General features: G+C 46.9%; 2 protein-coding genes across 3 annotated transcripts; one reads left to right on the top strand and one right to left on the bottom strand.

Annotated features, from left to right (window-relative positions):
• Positions 1 to 1,248: 1,248 nt before the first annotated feature.
• cdca7b (cell division cycle associated 7b) lies at positions 1,249 to 5,322 on the top strand. The gene is made up of 11 exons (XM_067256315.1): positions 1,249 to 1,266; positions 1,601 to 1,738; positions 1,858 to 1,998; positions 2,118 to 2,218; positions 2,306 to 2,600; positions 2,827 to 2,889; positions 3,089 to 3,277; positions 4,037 to 4,195; positions 4,496 to 4,645; positions 4,812 to 4,948; positions 5,033 to 5,322. Exons 1-11 carry the CDS (start codon positions 1,249 to 1,251, stop codon positions 5,052 to 5,054), a joined length of 1,413 nt encoding a protein of 470 aa, XP_067112416.1. The 3' UTR covers positions 5,055 to 5,322.
• A 1,177-nt stretch (positions 5,323 to 6,499) lies between these two features.
• sp4 (sp4 transcription factor) lies at positions 6,500 to 13,357 on the bottom strand. 2 transcript variants are annotated; one of them, XM_067255646.1, is made up of 7 exons: positions 13,211 to 13,357; positions 12,878 to 12,951; positions 11,843 to 12,199; positions 10,202 to 11,387; positions 9,769 to 9,964; positions 9,298 to 9,497; positions 6,500 to 8,992 (listed from the first exon to the last, which is right to left on the bottom strand). In XM_067255646.1, exons 1-7 carry the CDS (start codon positions 13,215 to 13,217, stop codon positions 8,721 to 8,723), a joined length of 2,292 nt encoding a protein of 763 aa, XP_067111747.1. In that variant the 5' UTR covers positions 13,218 to 13,357; the 3' UTR covers positions 6,500 to 8,720. The 2 variants fall into 2 exon arrangements, with proteins under 2 accessions (XP_067111747.1, XP_067111748.1); XM_067255647.1 differs by having other exon boundaries at positions 9,298 to 9,491.
• Between the last annotated feature and the right edge of the window lie 3,257 nt (positions 13,358 to 16,614).

Raw genomic sequence — 16,614 nt, 5'->3', positions numbered from 1 at the left:
TGCGGGGGAGTAGGAACAGTCAGATGTTGGAAGGAGCAGTGATAAGGAGGTGTAAGTCGTTCTTTACTCTGTTCTGTTTAACCTCAGCTGTTGACTAAAAGCTTTACAACGTCATGAAAAGTGTTCGCCAATTTAACATCAGATTCAAACCATTCGGCCTATGACTAACTTTTTTAACACTCCATATCAAAACGTTTGGTGACGTAGGAGACGAGGGCTAGGTTACATCGGGCAGTTTAATCGTCTTACCACACAACTAAACGTTAGTGATAACCACGACAAGCAACATGCTCGGTAAAGTATCGGGGTAGGTGGAGGGGGAAGCAGAGGAAGGGATACATTCACAAAGCTCCAACAGCTGTTTCTCATTTTCGCATCTCCTAGTTTACATTTACATTTAGTCATTTAGCAGACGCTCTTATTCAGAGTCTAGTTGGCACTAGACTTGACAGCAAAACAAGCGCTACCTGCTGTGCGCCCGGTGCGCATCGCGGGAGACTCGAGGGTGTAGCCCTGTGATTTCCTCGGATAGTGCCGGTAAACCGTATCATTTCGCTGTCACCGGACGAATCTTTTCCTCAGCGGGCTAATGACGGTTGTAGGAGAGAACGCGTGCGGGGGATAAAGAGTGACGGAAAACGCGACCATTTTTAGAGAAGCATTATTGTGCATGCCCATGTGTCTTTATTCTCACCCTCCAGATGCAGGTGTTGTTGGTCTAAATAGGTTGAATAATGGAGAAGGAGTAGAGAGGTGTACTAAACTCATATATTCTACCTCCTTTTTGTTTAACAGTGGCCGTTGGATATAGCGGAGGTAGGCCTACCACAAACTACAAACGGTTGCCGATCAATGTACACCGAAGAAATACAGCCTCGAGTCCTAAATAATGCCTGGCCGAGCAGTCTTTATGCCACGCCCACATGTATTTTTCCCGCGAAACTAAAGAGTTTAGAACGTACCATTCTGATTTTGGGGGAAGGAAAGTGAGGACGACACTGAAGGTAGCATCAGTATCATAAATCGTCCATTCGGGTGGCTCATCGTAAAAACTATAAAACATTTCTTTATATTGTCAAATTGTACCTAACTCATACAAAAACATTTAACTACATTCATTTGAATGAAAGTCATATGCCTAGCTAAACCCCCTTCCCCCCCCCCATCTTAGATCTGAGCTCGTGTTGTTTTTTAAACGATTCCCATTCATATGTAACTTTTTCCAAAGAAAAGTTACACTTTTTTGAAATGCCCCTTTCGTCAAAGGTAGGTTGGCAAATTATATACATTATAATACATACATATATACATACACATTCTTATTCATTGAACGTTATATTTTTAAAGGGACAATCTGTCACGGCTCTGACTGGAGCGAGGGATTTACTAGACGGCTGGCTGGATAGCTAGCACTAGTACTGTAGCTAACGTGAGAAAAAAAAGCATACTGCAGTTTTGTCGGTTTGTAATTTGAATTAGCCTAGCAAGCTAGTCATAGCCATGTGGCCCTAACGTCATTACACGTCGTTCTTATAATGTAAACTAGCTAAAACTGTCGAATGAACAACGTTTTATTTGGCTCTATTGTTGTGCCGCACAGACGCCCAGAGCTATAGCTGACATCTTTGAGAGTCCAAGCGAGGATGAAGATTTTCACGGTTTCGGAGTCTGTGCAACACTCGAGCCGGCTTCAGAGGACAGCCGGGATAGCTTGTACTCTGGGGATTCCGAGAAGCCGGTGGGTCACATCGGCGAACAGCCAAATGTACAAACAAAAAACTAGGCATGGTGCAAAGGATACACTGTAACTTCTCTTGTAATAGTGCTTATTGAGAATCTTTTGTTTCTCTGCTACAGGTTCTGTGTTTCCGGTCAAAGTTCATCACCACGGAGCTGTTTCGTATGTTCACCGAGTCAGACGGAGAGGATGAGGAGTTTGAGGGCTTCAGTGGGGAAGAGGGGAGCGAGGGCAGGCTCAGTGACGGTTTAAATACGCTGGTAAACAATTCCAACAGATTCGCCAACATTTCGCTTCACCCACGGGTCATAGTACACCTGGTTTGACCACATGCAAGTTAACGGTACTCTCCGACTCTTCTGCCGTTGTGTCATTTCAGTCTGTGGTGTCAGAGGAGGAGAGTGATGTGGACACAGGATTCTACTCTGAAGGAGAAGAGTCAGCTCCACCAAAGAGGAAGAGCCTTTGTGTGGCCTTTAGGTGTGTGTGTTCACGTGTGTGTGTGTGTGTGTGATGTGCAATTGAGCCTGTGTGTGACCAAACCCTCGATCCCGGTCTGCTTTTCAGGTTTCCTACAAAAAGACTTTCTGCCCAGAAAGAGGAAGTTCCTAATAAACGCCAGCCAATCAGAGCAGCCCATCCAGAGCGGAGAGCCAGTGAGAGGACAAGACTGAAAAGGGGCGTGGCTGAGGTGGGCAGTGGACGCGTCAGTGCTAGAGAGGCAGGTAAAAGACTTCCTGAGAGGAAAGAGGAAGAAGAGGAGGAGGACGATGAAGAGGAGGATAGTGGCAAAGTGAAGATGGACATCCGCCCTCAAGTTCTCAGCAAACGGGACAAGAATATTCAAGAGAACAAGGCCATGGTACAACCCCCCCCCCCCCCCCCTCACACACACACACAAATGTAACACAACTTTTGAACCCCAAATGAAAGAATAATCGAAACTATTTCAATGTACGGTGTTCTTTTGCCTTCTTCTTGGGTATTCTTTGGAGCACTGGACCCCGAGTGCCGCACCATTGATTCATCCTGACCTCCCTCAGGTGAACTGTTATGTGTTTGACTGTGATCGTGTGGTTGTGTTCCAGCTGGCCAAGCTGTTTGCTGACCTGAGCTCCGTGGCTGAACTGACCCCTTTAACCTCCCCCAAGGTTGGTAGACCCCGGTGGGGGTTAGGTCCGCGTGCCTCCCCTCCTCTTCTCCAGGGCTCCTTCGCCTCTCTGGCCCCACACACCCTTCCACTCCTACATCCTGAATGAACCTCACGTTGTGTGGTAATTTCACTGGTGCATTGTGGGTGTTGACTTTTTTTTGCGGGGTGTTTTTTTTTTTGTTTTGTTGTTTTTCCAGAAGAAAAGGCGTGTGTCTGAGAACCTGTCTCCACGGAAACGAGCGTGCATGGCGACGGAGGGGGCCGGGAGAAAGAACCCGTCCAGGAAGGCCCGCCCCCCTGAGAACTTTGGCGTGGAGAAGAGGAGCGAATCCCCTACCAGGCTGAGCAGACCTGCCAAGATCATAGACATCAGGAAGCTCATAGAGGTAGTCCTACACACACTCACACACACACACACACATCAGGAAGCTGATAGAGGTAGTCCTACACACACTCACACACACACACACATCAGGAAGCTGATAGAGGTAGTCCTACACACACTCACACACACACACACATCAGGAAGCTGATAGAGGTAGTCCTACACACACTCACACACACACACACATCAGGAAGCTGATAGAGGTAGTCCTACACACTCAGACACACACAGAGACATCAGGAAGCTGATAGAGGTAGTCCTACACACACTCACACACACATCAGGAAGCTGATAGAGGTAGTCCTACACACACTCACACACACACACACATCAGGAAGCTGATAGAGGTAGTCCTACACACTCAGACACACACAGAGACATCAGGAAGCTGATAGAGGTAGTCCTACACACTCAGACACACACAGAGACATCAGGAAGCTGATAGAGGTAGTCCTACACACTCAGACACACACAGAGACATCAGGAAGCTGATAGAGGTAGTCCTACACACACTCACACACACATCAGGAAGCTGATAGAGGTAGTCCTACACACACACTTAAGATTCTCTTACATACACACACACACCCTTGGATATCAGAAAGCTGATAGGAACTCCTAGACACTGCTGGGGCACTGTCCCTTCCATCACTCTAACGCACCCTGACACTTAATCACACACACTGCACACACGTCGACTACAACACACACGCACGCATACTTTCCGCACGCCTTTCAATCGATGGTTCCTATTGGCCAGGTGGACGACGAGCTGCGTGCGATGGGCAGCGTCAGGAAGAGGCGGAGTGGGGGCGGCAGGAAGCGGAGGAGCGAGGTGAGGCCGGTGGACGACATCACACAGGAGGAGCTGGACAACGTGGCACAGCGGACCAAAGACAAGATCCTGGACAAGGACCATGTAAGTCCTCAAGGGAACCTTCTCCTCAACACCTAGCCCGCCTCTGTACCTTAGCCCCTAAACCCTTGGCTCTCTTGCTCTCTCCATTTTGGAGCACGCCCACCCTGGGTAGACAGATCCGTAATAATACGCAGCAAATATGACACAGAGCATGTGGTACAGATTGTCGACTATCATAAACAAATAGCCTTTCAGTGTACTGTTTTTGCTATTTTAGTTGCTATTTAATATATGTTATAAGTGTAACTGTAAATTTTTTATCTGTAGTTCAAGTAACTCCCAAGCCTGTGTGTGTTGCAGGGAAGCACGTGTCACCAGTGCAGACAGAAGACTCTGGACACCAAGACGGTGTGTCGCAGTGGGTACTGTGTTGGGGTCAAGGGGCAGTTCTGCGGACCCTGTCTGAGGAATCGCTATGGAGAGGATGTGTGTGACACCTTGCTCAACCCGGTCAGTACACACAGACACGCACTTAAATACCATCACCAACACACAATAAGATTCCTGTATATTCTGTTCATGAGCATCACCAGCCTCACCTGTGTCCCTCACTTCTCTGTTCCCCTCTCACTCTTTTTCTCTCTCCTCCGTCTCCCCCCCCCCCCCTCTCTCCTAGACATGGGAGTGTCCGCTCTGCCGGGGCATGTGCAACTGTAGTCTGTGCCGGAGGAAGGAGGGTCGCTGTGCCACAGGAAACCTCGTCCGATTGGCCCAGTACAACGGCAAAAGCAACGTCCACCAGTACCTGGAAAGGTACGCAGGGAGAGGTTGTAGGGTTTAGCCCAGTCGTGTTGCTTACAGACAAGTGTGACCATGTTCTCTCTCTCTGTCTTGCAGTATTCAGAGGGATCTGAAGTGAAGACGGATGACTGGAGTACTAGACTAGGAGTACACCTGCCTTATGGGTGTTGTCGAAATACACACTGGACAAACTGGGAGAGTCTCACACACACACACACACACACACAGCAGAACTGTTGCACAGCACCTCACCCCATTTTAGCCCACACTTTACTGTTAAAAGTTTTTACTTGTTTTTATTAAAGCACTATCCTTTATGATCCTAAATCCTTATGATTTAAACAATTTTAAAGAGTTTTGTATGTGGATGCACACTGTTTTGGATATCAATGTGATACTTTCTGAATAAAGTTTAAAAAATCAAAAGAAAAAAAAAAAACTTTACTACATCACAGAAACATGTTAAACAGAAATGTCCCCCAAAAATTTAAAAGACGTAATGGAAAAGTTTGTGTACTGTATATATTGAGCTGTGATCATTATAATTAATTTTCTTTTCTTTTTTCCTATGGGGAAGAAAAATTCCCCACCACAAATAATGACAGTAGGATCCATGTGAATCGTGTTTAGATTGGAAAGAACCTTTTATGTTATTTTGTAACTTTTTGTATTAAATTTTTTTATGTAAAGTTTATAGTTAAAAAATAACTGTTGACACCTAGCCCCCCTCCCCCCAAAAAAAAATAATAATTAGGATTTTGTTATTTTTAATCCCATTTTAAGAAACCTTTTTTTTGTGTGTTTTTCACTGTCATATAGACCTTATATTTACTGATTTTTTAAAAACATTTTTAATGTGGTGTGACGCTTGTACATGTCGAACATCAAACAGGTTCTTTTCTCTTAAGTTAACTAATGTGACTGCCTGCTTTGTAGCTGTGAACGTTCCTCTTCTGTGGATGCCTCATTCCAAGGGCCTCAGGGGCCAACACCTCCAAATTCTAACCTCTGTTTCAAAAACAAGCCTCAAGCTAGCGGCGACCAGGGATCAGCCAGGACATGAGTATTTACGTGCCCGCAGGGGCTAGCTCTTCAAACAGGCCCTGTATCGGAGGAGGCTGTGAAAGTTCGACACCTCCACGGTTAGCATGACCTGAGAATGAACCCTTCATGGTCGCAGCCTTTGATCCTGAGAAGGACACTTGCATCTCGTTGGACACGTTGTGTTTTTGGCGTACAGAGACACCTCTAGTATGTGCCTCAGTGTGGAGGGGTTATGGAATATGTTGCCTCCAGACAAACACACAGACACAGGGTCAATGTAGCTGTTTTCCTTTCTTGAGAATGGAAAAAAACTGGAGTGCACTCTGTTTAGTAATGCCATATTTCTGTCACTGCACACCCGAGAAAGAAAAAATATAACTGGGTCAGAGTCTGCAGTGGATTCATAGCAAGGTTAATGGACATTTGGTCGGTGTGTCCTTGCTGTTCTCTAAGAAATATAGGTGTAGGAAGGTCTGTGGTCCTCAGCATGGAGAGATGATGGGCAGGTTTAACAGGCTCAACAGTTTCAATCACTTTATTGTCAAGTGTTATGCAGGCAAGTGTTATGATAGTATCTTCTAATTTCTCACTTTTTTCTTGAATCGACATAACACATTTGTACAAACTGTAATTTTTAAAAATATCAATAAACTGGAGCCTTTGAGGCTAACCTGGCAAAAACCCATTATCAAATGTCATGGAGACGGACAAACATCTTAGAAAAAGATTTACAAATGAGATGTCACTAGAAAATATTAAAGAAAATTGTTTCACACAAAATATTACCAAAAACATCTAAATTGTTTGGTATCAACCATTTCATTTTGAACAATATATATATTTTTTTGCTTTCTACTTCTTCTATTTTTTAAACACGTTTATGGCGCAAGAGAAGAAGAGATGAAGAGCTGTGATTGGACGTAGAAAAGAAGCACGATTAAAAGAAGAGAGCAGCACTCGGGCAGAACTGAAACATGCTGTACAAAACCTCAGAACCAACACACAATACACTTCAGCAAAGGCAAATATTAAAAATCAGGATAAATAATAAATTAGCCGTACACAGTCTCATTCTCTGTGGTAACATACAGAATGTGACTTTTTAAAATAGAAAAGCAAAAAGCAAAGCAAAAAATAAATTTACACACTTGAACTAACACAGACAACACTACCAGAAACATCGACATAGCTTAATTAACATGGTGCCCCCTTCCCCTCACCCCCACCCCCTCACCTCCTCTCTCCCTACCCCACTCAAAGAAGGAAACACAAAGCCAAGCAGCTGGAGAGTGGGGGCGGGGGCAGTAGAGTGTGTGTGCTTGTGACTGTCAGCGGTGGCACATAAAAAAGTATGTGTATGTGGGTATTACTGTCAGAGGGGTCACACTGTGTGTGTGTGTGTGTGCGTGTGTGTGTGTAAGGATGGGGGGGGGTACTCATGTGCCTTGCAGTGGAGAAGGCAGATCCTGTATTAACCGTAGAGTGCATTGGCCTTCAGACAGTCTTCATTGGTCATCTGTGACAAAGTGACAACCCTCACCCCTTTTGCCATCCTCTCGTCCGAACCCTTCTCCATCTCCCCGTCCCACTCACAACATCAGTGTTACCGCACTACAGCTTGTGTTAAGGCATTGTAGTACAGAACACCCTCAATCAGGTGGGAGGGGGGGGGGCATCCAGAAAGCAGCACTAACGTCAAACACCCAACATCTTGCAAATGGAATTAATTAAATCACATGAGGACATTATGCAGGTGACCGTATGAAAGTGTCAATACACAAAATTCCTAATCCTATCTTCTCACAGTAGTTTTTTATATTTCTTTTGAAACAATGCCACTTAGGAATGATTTGGGTGTGTTTGGACTCTAGAACTGCTTTCCAATTGCTTTCCTGCGTTCACCCACAAAGACAGCTAACTGGCTGTTTGTCAGAGAAACCTCAACTAGACAATGTAAACATGGCTTCATTTGGATTGTCTTTAAAGTATTGCTTTCACTACACATACCACCATGTAGAAAGCTAGATTGTTTTTATAGAAACCTATTTCAAATGTCAACCGTTTCTCAATAGGAATGCATCATTTATAAATCTTTTCTGTTCATATGTGCTTTTTCTACTCTTTTTTTTTAAAGAAATCTCTGCTGTTCTCTCTCTCCTTTCTTTAACAACAGTTTGTCTGTTGACTGGTCTCCAAGATAGTATTACCCGACTGCAGACTAACACTAAACTGCAGAATGAACCCTATTCTTTATCTTCTCTTCACTGATAGCAGGTGAGCAAGTGCAGCTACACACACACACACATTATTCACACACTGCTCAGTTTCACCTGTATGTTAACAGTCCCCTATCATGATTTGTCACCATCATCAGAGCTGTAAAAAGCAGAAATACATCTTTGTGCATAGAGAGATTCTGTTAAGCTAAAGAATTCTACATTATAATGGTTTTAGAACCAATGGGTTCCTATTGTGCTAAATGTAATATAATCCATTCCCCTGTATTATACTTCTAATAGCTCATTTTCATAAATGCCAAACTACTATTTAATAATGTTTAGGCTAAATTGTGTCATTGCCATGTTTGTTTCTTCCATTTTAGACTCTGATGTGTTTATATTTCAGCTTCGATCGACTGTAACTCTCCTCATTTCTGAAAGTCTGTTTTCATTAAGCAATAGAAAAGAAACAGAAAAAAAAAAAAAAAAAAAACCCAGGCCTCACATCCAGAAAAATGTCTCTATTCAAACTCCTCCTCTTCCTCCTCCTCCTCCTCCATGTGATTGGAGGTGGTGGGCGTGGCTGGGTCGGAGTCCTGGGAGAGCGTTGCCACGGTGACGATGCGAGGAGAGGAGCTCAGTCCTTCCTGGTTGTCGTCCTCCATGTCGTCCGTGGTGATGATGGCCAGTGAGGCTCCGCCTTTCTTGTTCTGGTGGGTCTTGATGTGCTTAGAGAGGTGGTCGCTACGCATGAACCTCTTGGAACACTCGGGACACTCGAAACGCTTCTCTCCTGGAGAGCGTGAGAGAGAGACAGAAAAAGAGAGAGAGACAGAGAAAGAGAGAGAGAGCAAGAGAGAGACAGAGAAAGACAGAGAGAGACAGAGACAAAGAGATAGAGAGAGACAGAGAGAAGAGAGAGAGAGAAGAGAGAGGATAGAGAGAGAGAGGATAGAGAGAAGGTGGGTTAGAGAACCGTAACCGAAAAAACAGTGGCTTTTCTTTTTCGCAGTAATTACAGCATGCACACGTTTCTGCGGCACCGTGTGTGTATGTGTGTGTGTGTGTGTGTGTGTGTGGCGGTGTGTCCCTCCCTACCCGTGTGTGTCCTCCTGTGTCTCTGCAGCTCGTCGGAGCGGGTGAACCTCTTGCCGCAGAAGATCCAGTTGCAGACGAAAGGCCTCTCCCCAGTGTGCCACCGCAGGTGGGCCCTCAGGTGGGACGTCTTCCCGTACACCTTCCCGCAGCCCTCCATGTGACACACGTGCTGCTTCTTCTTCGATGGGTCCCCACTGTTCCTAACACACACACGGCGGTCAGACAGTCACTCACACCGTGTGTGTGTGGGTGTGGGGGTGTGTGGGGGGGGGGGGGGGGGGGAGTCTGTCTGTGTGCACGCGTGTGCATGCACGCGCGTGTGTGTGTGAGGGGGAAGTGAGACTGTGTGCACTCGTGTGTGTGTGGGGGCGTGCGTGCGGGAGCGTGTGTATGCGTGTGTGTGTGTGGGGGGGGTGTATCTGTGTGCACGCGCGCATGTGTGTGCGTGGGGGGGCGTGCGTGCGAGCGTACCTCCCCTCTCCGTCTCGACAGTTGGGGCAGGAGCATGCTACGCGTCGTAGCCTCTTGCTGGGCAGCCCCTCCTGGTCTGACGAGCTCTGCACCGAGCCCAGCTGGTCAGGGCTGAGGGACGAGCCTGCCATGTTGCCGACGGTGACCGTCACTGGGGACGACTGCACTTTCACCCCCTCCTGACCTTGTGTTTGACCTGTGGATAAGCACGCGCACAAACACATCAGCAGCAGCAGCAGAAGTACCTATCGGTGGCTGTCAGGTGCTTTATGATTTATTGGGGAAAAGGAGGAAGTGGAGGAGAGGGGAAGAAATGGATGCTGGGATTTGTCAGTTGTTACTTGGCAACAAGAAAAGGGTCTCTTAAAAAAATATTTTTTAAATAAGCTATTTCAAGATGTTATAAAAGGACACACACAGCCCACAGTCTTACCCTGTAGACCGGTGATGGTGAGGGGTACACCTTGCACCTGTACCCCTGCAGAGCCCAGTCCTGCGATGCTGACAGTCTGCACCCCTGAGCCTGGGTTGATCTGGGCCGCACTGAGGGTGAGGGGCGCCCCCCCCAGGGACACCAGCCCTCCTCCACCCACCGACCCTCCACCCATGGGGGCTAGAGTCAGCTGCTGCTGTACTGCCCCCAGCCCCCCCTGGAGAGACATGCCTCCAGGCAGCTGCAGGGTCTGCCAGGTGAGCTGACCAGAGGGGGACAGGGTAGGGGTGCGGATCAGAACCTGGGCTTGGTTCTGGAAGGCTTGGATGGGCTGAAGGGTCTGTCCCGGAGCCAGCTGGAGGGTCTGGATCTGCTGGGGGTGGCTCTGGGGGTGGTTCTGGTTGATCTGCTGGGGCTGGATCTGGATCTGCTGGAGGACTTGGTGGCCCATCTGGCCAACGATGACCTGCTGGATGCTTCCAGCAGGTTCCGTCTGGGCCTGGAGCCCGTTGACCTGGTTCTGAGAGTCTGATTCGCTGCCCTGTGATAGGTTCTCTCTCTCTGCTCCACCGCCCTCCGACCCTGCCGAGCCCACCTGCGTCCCGTCTGACACTCCGTCACCGCTGGCAACGGTTGTCGTGGAACCAGATGACACAGGGACAGTGGCCGCTCCACAAACAGCTGTCATCAGCTGGTTGCCGTTAGCGATGGAGAAACTTCCGTCTGCCGATTGGATGAGCTGCACAGCCCCTCCCCCCCCTATATTATTAATGACAGGAAGGGCCAGGGTCATGCCGCCAAGGTTTATGGGTAACGTAGTCATGACTGGGGTTTGAGAGCCCTGGAGGGTCTGCAGCTGGAGAGGAAACGACTGGGCTGCACGAAGCTGCAACGGGACGCTCTGATTGGCTGAGCTTGTCAAGATGGCCTGCTGATTGGCTGGTTGGAGGATGGCCTGGGTCTGGGGTTGATTCTGAGTCTGGATCAGCTGGACCTGGTCTGACAGCCCACCCAGGGAGGCCGTCTGGGGGCCGATGTGGATCTGCTGTCCGTCCGACGTCTGCAGGTGGGGGATCACCTGGTACTGGACTCCTCCCCCTGCTGACGGCAGGTTCTGCACCTGGATGATCTGGAACTGCTGCTGCTGGTTGGCCTGCATGCTGTGAGGACCTGCCACTGCCTTCATCTACAACACAACAACAGGGAGAAGACAGTCATTACCTCAGGTTGTCACACAAACTCTCAGACTGAACTGTACCACTGTACCACAGGCCCTCCCGAACACACCTTTCCCACCAACATGGAATGGCTTCGGTTCCAGTTTGCGAACCTCATTTTGAGTTTGTTTGGAGCATTTCGACCCACAAAAATTTGGTCTGAACTAGAGAAGTTGGTCCTCAACTGCTAAAAACAAACAATGACCTGACCTTGACCTGAAATGCGAACCGTGACGACATCAGCACAAGAAAGTATATAATAACAATAATGATAGTTTAATAGTTTAACAACGCCCTCAGTTGGTGATGCATCCTTCATTACAATGGTTCGCTAGTCAGCAACAAAGTTCCCAGGAATCTTGAGCAGAACCGGTTGAAGAACCAGAGCTAATTTAGTGGGAAAAAACTACCAGTGCCCCTTTACCTTGCGTCCCCCTGGAGCGCTGTCATTGGCCGAGGTGTTGGCTAACGTCACGGCAACGGGTTGATTGGCAATTTCCTTGGCCATTGTGGGTGCAGTGGTGATGATCTGCCAGCCGTTCCCTGTGAACTGGGCAGGCACCAGCTCCAGCTGCTGTGGCAACAGAGCCTGCCCCCCAGCCGCGTCCAGAACTATCTGCCCCTGGATCTGCCCCCCCTGTACCTGGATCTGCCCCCCCTGAACCTGGATCTGCCCCCCCTGTAACTGGATCTGCCCGGTCTGCCCGTCTGCTCCCCCCTGCCCCCCAATCTTACTGCAGGTTGCTGCTAACAGGGCGAGAGGAGATGGCTGGGAGGAATCCTACAGAGAAATATAGAGGGAGGAACGAGACATGCATGCACACACACACACACACACACACGTATTCATGCACACAGGCACAGACACACAAATGGCACAGAGGAAAGAGCACATTCAGAAAGAGAGCGAGAACAAACACAGGCAGAAAAAGAGAGAAGAGAGAGAGAGAGCAGTCAGTAGAAGTGGGCGGTATTACGGGAACGAGTGGGTGGGCGTGTGAGAACCACAATTCTCTTTTCTCAGAGCAGTAGAAGAAATGCCTCCCTTCCTCGCCTCCTCCTCCCTCACAATTCAAGAAAAAACTAGGTCGCAGGCAAATATTTAATGCCACACACCTCTCATGTATATCATTCATTGAATAAGCAGACTAGCAGTAACCTAACCATGCATGTTTGTGCCTAAAAGACACAAAATGTCTAACAACCAGATGCGTTGCCAAGCTTGTAACAACTTCCCAAATGTACTAAACATTCAAATTGGATCAAAATTATGCAGACGTATTCAGTATTTAACAGCAGTCGGACTGTACATTAGGTTCAGACTTGGTCTGGAGGTTTGCCACAGAATCAGGAAGTGAAAAGCGACGGAGTAACGCCCCCAGTGTTGTCTGGCTGAATGTAGGCCCGCAACTCAACAGTAACAGTACACTTATTAGGACTGTACGGTCGAGAAACATACCTGCAATCCCGAACTTTTACCCTTTTTCCCAGATGATTTCCCTCCTTCAGATCCCGTTGTTTCCTTCTTCGAGTCTGTAGAAAACGACAAATTATTTGTGGAGGGATTAATAAACTATTTGCTCCATGAGTATGTTAAGATACTCATGACATTTAGACCACTGATAATAATGCATTAGTGACTGTATTGGCATCTAAAGTGACGTGAATAGTATTTACAACAAAACTATGCAATGAAGGGAACATACAATAGGCTGTTTCCAATTCAAACAGTTGATGGTTATCTGACAGTCAGACGTGGATGAGAGGGGTGGAGAAGGGGGAGGGTACCTACCACTCATAACGCATTAATATACCGGAGAGGTGTAGTTTGGGACAGAAAGGCCGGCCAGGGTTGTGACGGAGGCAGGCAGCAGACAGGAGAAGGACGGCCTATTTTTTTCTGCGACTGGCTCGCACTGGGCTCTGGCGTCGCTCCCGTTTACCGCTGAAGCTCTCGGTCTCTGACGAAGCCACCCACCCGCCAGGAAGGGCGGTACCAAGCACAGGCACAATTAAACACCGAAATAACGGGAAGAAGTCTGTGTCCGTTCCCCTTGTTCTCAAGCCTCGCAAAATAAGCCTATTTCCGAATGGCACCAGAACATTCCAATAACGACAATATTAGACATTTGCAGATATGTAGGCTATCCAAATCGAAGTTGGTGGTGTGTGTTCGCGGAGATCCACCCACTTCCATTTAAGCATCAGGCCAACACCCTCTCGACTCCGCGTTATATCGCTGTTCTTCTTGTTCGTGGGTACGAAAAGCCTTGTTGGTGTCCTTCATGAAAAAATCCCCGTTGTCAATATCAAGAAATAATTCGTATTCTTTTTTGTTGCACAATTGAATTGAAGCTACAGAGGAATAACTGTGTTTTTTTGTGGGCGGACGCGCTCCTCCCACATATTCAGATTGGATGGCAAGATTCAGTATTCGAGGGTTGAGATGGGAGTTGTATTTGGTGAAGCCTCGCCTTCGAAATGTGCTCTGGCGGAAGGGACTACAGATCCCACACTGCCTTGCGAGATAATTTGTTAGAACGGCGCTAGGTGTAGTCATGTTGGTGTGAGAGGAAGAAACAAGGGCGGTGACTTTTGCGTTGTGGGGGTTGGGCGAATGGGGACGGAAGGCGTGTGTGTGCTCTCTCTTTATCATTAGGTCCACTCTCTTCAGCATTGATAAACAAGTGACGTCTGAGAATTTCTTGTAACAGGCTAATAAAATATCCTGTAAGCTAAGCTAATTCCCCTGTATTGTTCTAATGGGCCTGTTACAGCAGACAGACCCAGTAGTCACAGTGGAGTGTGCTGACTGAACTATAGCCTATTTCCTTCTTTGTATTACACAGTCAGAGCTATGTTCTTTACAGATAGGATAAATGGTGAGGTAAAAAATCATAGGACTTGGAACATTTTATAACCCTGACCTCCTCCCTGTGTTTCCATTCAGGATTGTCATATTTTTGTTATAGTTTAGTATGAAGGGACAAATATTTGCTGAATTGGACGGATTGACTTATATGTGCAACTGTGTCTAAGAGCAGTGAAGTCTGTTGCTAATGTGCAAGAAGTGCCTAAAGTTGAGCATTCAAACCTAAATGTAATTTCTCGTAATACCAATGCTAAGGGTTAGGCATGCATCCTTTTCATGAAAAAGACTACAGTGCTAGTAAGCATGTTCTGACAATACCACACAAACACACACACACCTGCGGTGCCCCAGAAACATGCACACTCTGTAATTACTGCGGAAGCCAAACCCCTTTGCCCCGCCCATTGGGCTGCTGGACAGCACGTTGCTAGGCAACGGAGGTCTGGATTGGAAGCTGGGGGTGTGGTTGGGAGGGGGGGGGGGGGGGGTTGTCTGTAGTCGAGGAAGTGAGGGGGAAGGGGGGGGGTTCCAAGGTTGTCACAATGCAGTGCATCTACCACTGTTGTGAAGGATTGAAAGTAATGGGCAAAGAAGACTTGATATCAGTTGAGGATTTGGGATGATTTAATTTGATAAATCTGCTATTCGATCGAAGTATGATACACATTATGACTTTCACCACATGAAGGCATGCATTGCCTGGGTATTTGAACTAAGAGAGGGACATTTTCAGGAAAATTAGATAACATGTTACAATATATATATGTATAAAATGATCTTAAATATGTTGCAAATGAATTACCTACGAGTATCACGTCAAACTTGAGAGTATGTTGTCATGGCCACCACTAGAGAGCAGCAGACTGCTGAAACATCCTGACTGACCTCCATCACCCACGGTTACCGTTGTCCACCTACAGCTCTGTGTTCTCAGGGTTCATAAGATCCCTGCCAGCTTTTGAAGAATATAGAAAACCTGCTTGACAAACACATATCAGCAATTGAAAGAGTGTATTGTTGTCCCACAGTATCAAATCCTCAGAGCCAAAAGATGGACTGGCTGTTCTTAATTCAAATGTAAAATATCTGAAATGAAAACAAGTATTTGTTTTGTTTTGTTATTTTTATAAATAAATAAAATAAAACCCCATATTACTTCTCGGAGGGAAATTAAGGAGATTGATCCTCCTCTTCTTCAGTCCAGAGTTCCATGCATGTTTCCTTTTCTGGAACTTCTGGTATTTTTCAAGGGATTGGATAGCTTTGCCCTCAAAAATGGTTCACAAATATATACACAGGTCAGTAAGTGAGGTTGGGGCAAGTTTGCACTGCACGTTACATTTATTATAATAATGTATTATTTAGCAGACAAATGTATTCGAAACATCATATGGGGGGGATCGAACCTGTCACTTCTGATTGGATGTTAAATGCTGTACCATCAAGCTACACCCACCTCGCTTATTCAATGTGTCCATTTCTGTGCATCTGTGAGTCAGTGCATTCTTTCGTGCAAATGTGTGTGTTTGCGTAATGGTCCTGACTGCGAGTGCACATCTGTATGTGTGTTTACGTATGTAGGTGTGTGTGTGTTCCACCTAGCCCTGGCGTCAGTCTGTCTCTCTCTCCTGAAGGTTAAGGCGCTGACACCGAGATTTACGACCGTTCCTGTGAGTGAGTGTTCTGGCAGACGCCTCGTGTTCATACCGTCTATGTCGTGTGTGTGTGTGTGTCTTCATTCTCTATGGACTTGTTGACAGGTGAACACAAACTTTCATAACCAGCTCTGTGCCAGCCAAACAGGATCAGACCCAGACCAGTTGGTTTGTGTGTGTGTGTGTGTTTGTGGGTGTGTGTGTGAGTGTGTAGGTGTGTGTGTGTGTGTGTATGAAAAAGAGCGAGACAGTCTGTTTGGACACTCATTTACCTTTCGTCATTCAGTTCCAGTAAATGTAGACAGGCTAATGATGCCAGATCTCTGCCTCATCATCTTCTACTGCTTATTGTATATCTAAAATTACACAAGAGCAGGAACGTGCACACACACATTATTTCTCTCTATGTCCCTAAATCCTCCCTCAATTCAAACAGACACTCTTTTAACCCTCCCTCCCTCTCTCCTTCTCTCAATCTATCCTTCTCTCCCTCTCTCCTTCTCTCCCCCTCTCCCGCTCATCTGTGTTTGTAAACACATGAGGATGAGTTTACAGATCAGCATTGTTGCCGGTTGAAATATTCTCAGTCCGTACTCCAGCCTACATCGATGTGTTTACTTTCTTGGCACGGTGGATTATAAGACGCTGAACCCTGACACGAAGCTGGCA

This window comes from Osmerus mordax, chromosome 18 (genome assembly GCF_038355195.1).
Source record: "Osmerus mordax isolate fOsmMor3 chromosome 18, fOsmMor3.pri, whole genome shotgun sequence".
Taxonomy (NCBI): domain Eukaryota; kingdom Metazoa; phylum Chordata; class Actinopteri; order Osmeriformes; family Osmeridae; genus Osmerus; species Osmerus mordax.
This window is presented reverse-complemented; position numbering and strand designations above follow the sequence as displayed.